Genomic DNA, 9,287 nt, shown 5'->3' on the forward strand with positions numbered 1-9,287 from the left:
GTTTAAGTTGGACATCAGGAGGCGCTACTTCACGGTCAGGGCGGCTAGGGTCTGGAACCAGCTTCCAAGTGAGGTGGTGCAGGCTCCCACCCTGGGGGTTTTTAAGAGGAGGTTGGATGACCACCTTACTGGGGTTGTTTGACCCCAGTGCTCTTCCTGCCATGGCAGGGGGTCAGACTAGATGATCTGCTCAGGTCCCTTCCAACCCTAGAAACTATGAAACTATGAAAAATGAAAGTTCATATTTCATAGGAGAGTTGAAGGTGTGGTAAAATCTGTTCAGAACAGTTCATCTGAGATGCAGATTAGCTCAGAGAAAAGTTGGAACAGTCTGTTTACCTCGAAGCTTTTTTGTGGATGTAGTCTTATTTCCTTCTGGTTGTGGTGTTTCATATATCATAGAGGAGTAAATAGATGGAATGCTCTTCTGGACAGGTATTTCTCGTGTGGTCCAGTGTCTCTGAGCTCTGTGGTGAGATTCTGTGATGCTGCAAATTATCCCAACCAAAGGGAGGAGCAGGATCTCAGGTTTCAGGTGGTCAAACTTGCTTTCTTCTTGTAAAATTATGAAGATTTCATTTAAAAAATTGGTAAAATTTGATGTCTTTGATAAAGCTTGCAATTCAATAATTTTTTTGCAAATTCTGGTTGGTCTAATAAAAGATATCACCTCTACCACGAGGCCTGATTGCTTTTTTCTTTAGACCAATACGGCTAGAATCTGGATACCTGACACATGGAAGATATCACATTTTAGCTGGTTTTTTAAAATGAAATCTTCATAATGGAACATGTAGCATTTAAAGCACAGCTTTCACATGGGACACCACTTAGAACTTGGCACCAAAGGGGGAAAAGGCAAGAAATCCCGTGTTCTGCAGATTTTGCCATTAATAGATTTTAAGGCTAGAAGGCTTGATTGTGATTAGCTGGTCTGACCTCCTGCCAAGCACAAGCCAGACGAGGTCACCCTGTATGCAGTAATTAACTGTACTGAGCCCAATATCTTGTGAACCAAGAACACGCAGGAGTTCTGGCTGCTGGGCCCTTTGCTCTGTCCACAAGGGTAACTTCCCTTCTGCAGTATAGGCAAAACGTCTAACGGAAAACAAAGGCCTTTCAGAGGAAAGGCTGTCTTCTAATGTGTAATTGCATAGCATCCCACCCCAGAGTCTGTCTCTGAGTGTGGCACAGGGTCAGGGAGTCTGTCTAGAGAGGCACCAGCTTCAGAGAATATATTCAAGCCTGGGAGAAGCTGTGGCTAGGGTAGCACTGGATTCAGGATCTCCCAGCAGGACTACTGCACTACACTTCCTCAGGTCACAGGTTCATCCTGATGCAGAAGAGGAAGCATGTTTAGATCTCAGTTTTTTATTTGTAAGACAGAAAACCCATTTCCTGTTCACCTGAGCTTGTGACTGCTCATGTCTGCCCTGCCCATATTGCAAAACCCCTTTCAGAGAGAACACAGATGCCGAAGCTTATTCTCTGGGGACACTGTTAGGGGCAGGGGCTGGGTTGAGTGGGGCCCCAGGGCAGGTTGTGGGATGCTCAGAGCCCAGGAGGCTCGTCCAGAGGTGCAGGGTTGGAAGGCTCCTGCCACTGTGCACACCTTGGGAGAGCCCAGGGGGGCCGGGGGGCACACGCCCCCCAGATTTGTCTGCAGGACAAAGGTGGGCTGCTGCTGCCCCACTGCCACTGTCTAGGGTTTGGTGGTCTGGGGTGGCTGGATGATCCACAAAGGGTGGCATGGAGGGCAGGATTTAGGGGGCTAAAAATAACCTGGCATCAGGGTAGGGGTGGGGCTAGAAAAAGAGCAGCCCCAGGGCTGGGGCCAGTGGCTGGGCTTTCTAAACCCCAGGGCTGTGCTGAGAACTGTACAGAAGTTCAGCTAGTTTGGTCTTGTCAGCCCCAATCTAAGTTAGACTACCTCGGAAGTAGGGTTAACTGGGGGGTGTAAAGGGCACCAAGAGCCTCTCTGCACCCTGAGCACAGGGGCAAGCCGAGCAGGGACCCAGCCTTCCTTGACAAGTTGGGGTGTCAGGAAGTCCAGCAGCAAGGGGACATGTAGAGGGATGTAGCCTCCTTCCCACAAGGAAGAGAAGGCCAAGGAGTTTCAAGATGGGCTCAATAAAGTTGTGCAGGGATGTCTCTGACAGGGCTGCTCCCAGGACCAGGTCCCTGCACTCAGCGGCCCAGGAGGCCCCTGCCCCTTCCCGTCTGCCTTTCCCATGAAGTGGCACTAAGCAATTGTGAGCCAAGCTGGGTGACCACATCCCAGGCACATCTCCATCGCTCAGGACTACTGAATCATGGCACAGGGCTTGTCTGACACAACCCACAGCTGTACTGTCTGGTTGAGTCCCTCTCAACACCAGCCCTGCAATACTGGGAGCATCATCCTTTCCACATCCTTTCTGGGGAACCTGAGGCACAGGCTGATCAACAGCCTGATCCTGCTCAGCAACAGCTTTACCATGCCTCCCGGGGGGGAGGGGAGAATGAAAAGGGACCAGGCATCCTCTCTCACCTGTCAGCGTGATGGTTGCCATCCAGATCTCTGGCCACAGGCTCATGTAGTTCCTCTGGGCTGCCTGGCAGAGACCCTCCAGGAGGACAGGTTTTTCTTTGGCCTGGAGGGAACCAAGGACATGTTAGCTCCCTCTGGTGAGAAGTGCTCTCACACCGCATGCTGGTACTAATCAGGAGGAAACAGGAGCACCAAGGGACTACAAGGAGCAATTGTGGCCTGTCCCATGCCTCATGGTCCTAGACCCAACCTGTGCCCCAGTTCCCTCCCTCCATCCTACAAAGAGCCCTGCCCTCAGTCACCTCCTGCCACTCACAAACTCACTCACCAAGTGCCTGCAGAGGTCCCTCAGCAGCTGCTCTTGTTTCACCTGTCCTGACCCCAGGACATGGAAGGCCAGGGCTGCCTGTACCCTCCTTAAGCCCAGGTAAGGGCAGCAGAGGCTCAGCGTTGTTCTGCACTCCTGAAAAACAGAGTCACACCAGGTCTGTATTCCCTGTTGAATGCTGAGCTGAGGCCAAGGGTTGCTTCTTGACTGAGGACTGCACCCAGGCCAGGAACAGGAGGGCCTGGCCAGGAGGTGACTGGCACTAGGCACAAAGGAGTGGCCGTGAGCAAAGGAAGGACTTCTCCTGCCTTTCATATGGTATCTGCAGGCAGCACCCATCTCCCCCTCAGTTAAGCCATGCAGGGAGACTTCCTGGGGGGTCAGATGTGCAACCTGCCCTGGACCTGGGAGGCAGCCCCGAGCTCAAGGAGGTGCCTGCATGAAGCCATCTCAGTGGGAAAGGGATGGTCACCACAGGACACAAGGATGGCACAGCGCCCCTGGGGCTGGACTGAGGAGACCTGGTGGGGCTGAGGAAATCAGTGTCATTGGTTCTTACCATGGCCACCTGCAGGTTGAGGTCCTCCAGGTGAAACAAGAGCATTGCCAAGCTCTGCCTCACCTGGTTCCTATAACAGCTTTTCCATCTTCCCTTTATGCAGCCTGCCAGGGTGCTGAAAAGGGTGAAAGCCACTGAGCGAAGGTCGTCATTGTCCTGTGGCCAAGAAACCCCAGTGTGGTCACAACCAAACCTTTCTCTTACGGGCCTGGCACAGCTCCTGACAGGAGCCTTTGGTTTCCAGCCTGCCAGGTGGTCTGCCAGGGGGTGGGCTCTGACAGTTCCTGCCCCAGGTGGGCTGCCGGGGAGCCAGGGCACTCAGCAGAGCTCGGGGAACATCAGCAACCCTCGTTCCCTAAACATACGGTCACTAGGGGCTCTGATTCTCAATCTCAGCAAACCCAAATCCCACAGCTTCTGGGGTCACTTGTCTCTGCCCAGCTCTGCTTCCATCTCAGGAGAATCAACACGGCAGAGAAGAGCCCAAGAGCCCTACAGAGCCCCATGGCCCCAGCTGCAGCCTTGCCTGGCCTCCAGAGAGTCCCTCCTTGTCTACAAGGGCCCATCTGTCATCCTGTTCTCTTCACTTGCTTTTCCTCCTGAAAACTCATCTTTCCCACAGAACTTAAGATCTTCCAGTTCGGACTGGAACAAGGGGCAGCAAATGCATCTCCCACCTCTGAAATGGCCCCGAATGAAGAGCATTGGAATAGGGGTGGGGAGTGCTGCTCACTCACATGGTTGAAGAAGGGCCTGATGTGTGTGACTTCATCAAAAACTAGGGGCCCCGTATCTGTCCCTAGATGATCCAGGACACTGGCCAGTGCGTGCATACCCTCCTGCATGATCTGAGCACTGGAAGGCACAAATAATGCCTGGTAAAAGGTCTCCAGGATGGCGTTCTGGTGTTTTTTCAGCTGTGCAAACAGAAGACATGACACACTGATCACTGCTCCTCACCTCTGGGCTTTCCCATTCACAGAGCATTCAGGACTTCATCTGACCAAGCCCCCATGGCTACATTCCTGTATGCCTGTGAGACACAAGGCACCCATTTCTGCACCAAAATTACATTTGTCACACCCAACTGTCTCCAGAGACACCACAAGGGTGAGACAGCAAAACTGGATATACTTCAGGTTCTTGTGCACCCTCTCAGCCCGGCCTCATTGTTTGGTCTCTACAGTCAAGCTGTGTTCCAGAGGGTGCAGAAAGATTTCAACCTCACCTGCTCAGGGGCACCATACACTGCTGCTCAGTCCTCTGGCTGCCATCTGCCAAACCAGGTTATTGGAGTCCCTGGCTCGCTGTTGAAGTAAATGAAGCATTGGCTTCAGGAGCTTCTGGTCTCCAATGATCGGGTCACATATAAGCTAAAAGAAATCAGTGTGTCCATGAGATCCAGCACAGCCATTCCCAACAGCCCAGCCCTGCAGCAGAAAAGTAACCCATGCCAGAGCAGAATCCCACCGGACATCGTGAGGAAGAGCCTCAGCATTCATCACTCTCCTGTTGGATATGGGGAGGCTTGTCCACTTAGAGCCAGGCAAATCATGAAGATAGGGACTTAGTCTAAGCCGGAGAGATGATGCTGATGTGAGTAGATTGGGACGTTGCTTGCTTTAGAGCAGTGTCTTCCTGGGATGCTGGGTGGATATAGAAGATGCATTAGTTAGGACCAAACTCAGAGCTGATAGCTAGGGCAGGGCCTCAGCAGGGGCAGATCAATAATGAAATCCTTGTCTGCTTCTCCTTCTCATACAGCAGAAGTGGTGATGCATGGGCAAGGACAGAAGAGAAACCTCTCATCTGCCTCCAGTGATCCTTTCTCCTAGGAAGGGGCCCAGGGGAATCCCCAGGGAAACAGCACAGCAAACAGCTGCCTTTTCATCAAAATGCTCATTCTCTATGGGGGCTTACCTGGCTGATGAAGGCCATATCAGTAACGCGCAGCTTTTCAGTTGTGGAACTGGCCCACTGCAGGACCTGCCCTATGAATTTAGGCATTATAATGCCCAGAGGGATAAGACCTCTGCAAGGGAAAACCACTAGTTCTGGGACCAGCTGGGCACTGCCAACACTCAGTTGCTCTGATGTGGCAACTCTCATCTCTTAGAGCACAAGCTCCATGTCTCCAGCCCCATACAGCTCTGCAGGTTCATCATGGAAAGTTCCCCCTCCACCACTCGTCCCACTGCCCAGAGCACAGATGCAATCCAGCCTGCCTCTCTTACCTGGCCAGCTGGCACAACCCTTCCCGGTGCATCTTGGGGTTCTCAAGGATTGGCCAACTTCCCTCTTCGCAGAGGGCTGCAGCCACTCCCTCCCCAAGGCCCTTAGATATGGGACAGGCCAGGCTCTCCAACCAAAACACCCTGTCACTTGAGGGGTCCATTACTCAGACACTTGCTGTGCAAATCAGGCAGCTCAGACCAGACTGATGCTGCCACTCGTTCTCATGCCTTGCAACCCCCTGACAGGGACAGGGAGGGCAGGGCCTTGCACAAATCAGTGCGGGGAGCCAGAAGGGATGCATGGAGGCTCTCCCAAGCCAAATGCACTATGGAAAGAATTGGGCAACCATTTTTCTCTCCCTAAAAGGACAAAGGCCACATGTAGAGCATGGGAATATGCAGAAGTCACATGCCCAGGTCCCAAGCACTGGGAGCCCAGTTTGTGCTGGTCACTAATGCAGATTGTGAAGCCTGCGGTTGGAACCCCTGGGCTGAAACTGCCTGGCCTGTCCCAGAGAAGCTCAGATTGGGGGAACAAATAGGCCCTTCCAGCCTTAGCATTTCAGACTCTGCTTCTTTCAGCTGCCGAGACCAAGACAGCTCAGCACAGCCCTTGGCAAGGACAAGAACACCCTGCAGGCAGCTAGCTTGAAGTAAGGCCAAACCTGTGAAAGCAGTTGCAGCCTACTCCTTACCTGCAAGGGATGCCCATTGCTTGCAGCTTCCCCCTCCCCAACTGCCTCCTCTGCATGCTCCCTATGGGCATTGGCATGTCCTGCCCCACAGTGCGGCCAACTTGCTCCAGAAGAGCACAGAGGAGCTCTGAGAGCAGCTTCCTCAGCACTGGGATGGAGTGAATGGTGGAGAGCATCTCCAAACATGCACATGTTGCCTGAAGGGATAGAGAAGGCTAGAGTCAGCCTGGGAAAGACTCCTGGAAATCCATAACTCCAAGTCTAAATGTCTCTTCCTAACATCCAGGAGAGCACAGAACAGCTCTGGCAGCAGCTTCCTTAGTACTTGGCTCCCTTCCCTGTCTCATCCCTGCACTTCTGCCTGGGAAGTGTAGGGGCACCAGCAGCCTGAACAAACAGCTACAAAGCAGAAGGAACCTCTCGGTTACAGGAGTTTCTAGTTCCAAAGTCTCATGGAGTCAGTCAGCCACATAGCATGAAGCTGCTGTGTTTCTGCTGTTGACAGAAGCGTGGGGGTGACCAGGGGGATAGGAGAGAAGGGGAGAAAAGCTTGCCCCACATCCTGGTGCCCTACTTCAAGCTCTAGAGAATGAGGACTCAAGCCCTCAAGGAGGATTTGACAGAGCTGGGCCTGGGCTGTCACTTACTGCTAGAGGTCCAAGGGCCACAGTGTCCTCAGCTGAGCTCCTCTCTGTGCCAGCCAGACATTGAATCTTGCTCATGAGCAAGCATAGTATGAGGAGACTGAAAAAATCATCCCCTCCCAAGACCCTCCAGAGCTCAGAGGTATCAGTGCAAGTTAACACAAAGTACATGTGAGCTGCAGATACTTGGGTGATGTCATGAAGCAATAGGACACTGAAGCAAAGGCCAAGGGAGGACGGGGTTGGGGCACAGTGATGTCATCTGCCAATGCCATTAGGCACAAGTCTGGCATTTCCTATGCAAACGCACTAAGGCATTGACTATTACCAAGTCATCCCAAAGGATCTGCAGCTGACTTGAAACTCTATGGGCTTTGCCAGGTTGTGGGATGTGTGAGTGGCACCAGGCACAAGAGGTAGGGAGTGGTAAGTATCTGTCCATCGGCAAAGGCTTTCTAAGGAGGCTGCTGGTCACTGCCTCTAGATGGAAGCCAGCAAGAACGGAGATGCCTTCTAGCAGGAAGCCTGTCACAGATCTTTCCTGGATTGTCGGCATCCAGATAAAAGTGGCGCGCAGGATGTCTGGCACCTGGAGGGAAGATAACAAGAACAAGGGCCCCTTTCTCATTCAGCCAGCACAATTCAAACCAATCCGTCCCACAGTTTGGCAATTTGCTGCATCTTAGAAAATTCCTCGCTTTAAGGGACCAATGTCCAGATAGTGCTGTCTCTGGGTGATCCTAAGAAATAAGCAAATCCCTATGCCCCTCTTGGGTGAAAGTGGACACTGTGATGTGTGGGCAGACCCCAACCAACCCACACAACCTCAGCCATTCCCACACCCATGTGCACACACCTACAATCTAATTGCATGTGCCAACCAGGACCTATTTCTGCCTGACATTAGCCTGCATGTTCGCACAAACACCCCAACAAATATCAATATTTGGGGTGCCTTTTGCCTGCGTGAATGCTCAGCTCAGGACCAACAAGCACCACCACCTTCAGAACCCCTGTGAGAATCCCTGGGACCATGAGCAAGATGATTGTAACTGTGATTTTTCCAGGTGAACCCAGCTATACTGGAACTGCACACTGGAATTCACACACCTCATTTCTAACTACACCTCCCCATTCTGCAAATGGCCAGGCCTGCATGGCAGTAGGTCCAGCTGCCCATAGCCAGTCCCATCTAGAACAGGGGGAGGGAGAGGCTGCAGTATCTCTGGCATCCTGTGCCTTGTTCCCAACCCCATGCAGAGGAGCAGGATGAAAGAAGCATTTCACAAAGCCTCTACCAAGGCTGGGAAAGGCCTGAGGACACAGAACCATCTCTAGCTCCTGCCTTGCCATGAACCCCCTGCATGGAGTGGCACTGAGGGAAGCGTGCATCCTCATGCCTAAGCATGGTGTTCCAGCCCAGCCACAGCCGGGTGCCTCAGGCTCCTTGTTGCCCTCTCCTGCTGTATTTGCCCCAGAGTCTGTTTCCAAACCTTCTAGGGCTGAAACCTCTTATCAATAACCTAGATCACCGAATCCTGTTCTTGCCTTCCTGTGCTTTTTCTCTTGGATGCGGCTGATCTGCTCTTCCCCATCTCTGGCTAGTAAGGGAAATGGAACTTGCTTCATGTCCAGGGATCAACAGTAAGATTGCTATTCACTCCACACGAAAGCAGTGTTTGAAAAGCATAAAGCAAATGAAGAAAGCCTCCTCAGCTTCAATTTTACCTCATTCAGAAGGGCATCTCCATGCTCCCTAAGGATTGTAATGAGCCAATGTCCTGCTGCTGTGGCACACATGGGGCTGGCAGACAGCATGGCATCCATTGTGCTCCCCACAAAGTCAAGGCCCTGGTTGGATGGAAAGTATTTGCCAATGCCCTGGAGAAAAATAGAAAGAAGGGAAACTGCACTGAACCCCAGAGTTCAAGAGCGATATTAAAGAGTTGTGCTGTGCATAAGCTTCTGCCCTATGGCAACTTGGTGCGTGTGCAAGAGGTGAATCCTGTGATCGAACATTGCTTTAGAGTGCCCTCACCTTGTAGGTGGAGAAGGCAGGCAATGCACTCAGTGGCCGACAGGTAGGATGTGGCCAGAGAGGTGCAGGTAGGGGGCCAGCAGCCCCAGCAGGGACCCAAATTGCTCAAAAGGCTCTTATAGTTTCATAGTTTCTAGGGTCAGAAGGGACCTGAGCAGATCATCTAGTCTGACCCCCTGCCATGGCAGGAAAGAGCACTGGGGACAAACGACCCCAGTAAGGTGGTCATCCAACCTCCTCTTAAAAACCCCCAGGGTGG

General features: G+C 52.4%; 1 protein-coding gene and 2 long non-coding RNA genes across 3 annotated transcripts in view; all 3 read right to left on the minus strand.

The window, feature by feature from the left end:
• Positions 1-1,328: 1,328 nt before the first annotated feature.
• On the minus strand, positions 1,329-3,760 carry LOC109287215 (maestro heat-like repeat-containing protein family member 1). The gene is made up of 4 exons (XM_019502179.1): positions 3,418-3,760; positions 2,859-2,993; positions 2,390-2,633; positions 1,329-1,333 (listed from the first exon to the last, which is right to left on the minus strand). Exons 1-4 carry the CDS (start codon positions 3,460-3,462, stop codon positions 1,329-1,331), a joined length of 429 nt encoding a protein of 142 aa, XP_019357724.1. The 5' UTR covers positions 3,463-3,760.
• Positions 3,761-4,214: 454 nt separating this feature from the next.
• On the minus strand, positions 4,215-5,434 carry LOC109287276. The gene is made up of 3 exons (XR_002094808.1): positions 5,338-5,434; positions 4,646-4,790; positions 4,215-4,334 (listed from the first exon to the last, which is right to left on the minus strand). It is a non-coding gene; the product is annotated as an uncharacterized LOC109287276 (long non-coding RNA).
• A 1,799-nt stretch (positions 5,435-7,233) lies between these two features.
• The window catches only part of LOC109287277, an 11,848-nt gene continuing 9,794 nt past the window's right edge, over positions 7,234-9,287 (minus strand). Inside the window, exons 3-4 of the long non-coding RNA XR_002094809.1 lie at positions 8,719-8,995; positions 7,234-7,579 (exon numbers count right to left, since the gene is read on the minus strand). This is a non-coding gene — a long non-coding RNA (uncharacterized LOC109287277). The remainder of the gene's footprint in view (positions 7,580-8,718; positions 8,996-9,287) is intronic.

Source organism: Gavialis gangeticus, unplaced genomic scaffold (assembly GCF_001723915.1).
Source record: "Gavialis gangeticus isolate Ggan-Ray unplaced genomic scaffold, GavGan_comp1, whole genome shotgun sequence".
Taxonomy (NCBI): Eukaryota; Metazoa; Chordata; order Crocodylia; family Gavialidae; genus Gavialis; species Gavialis gangeticus.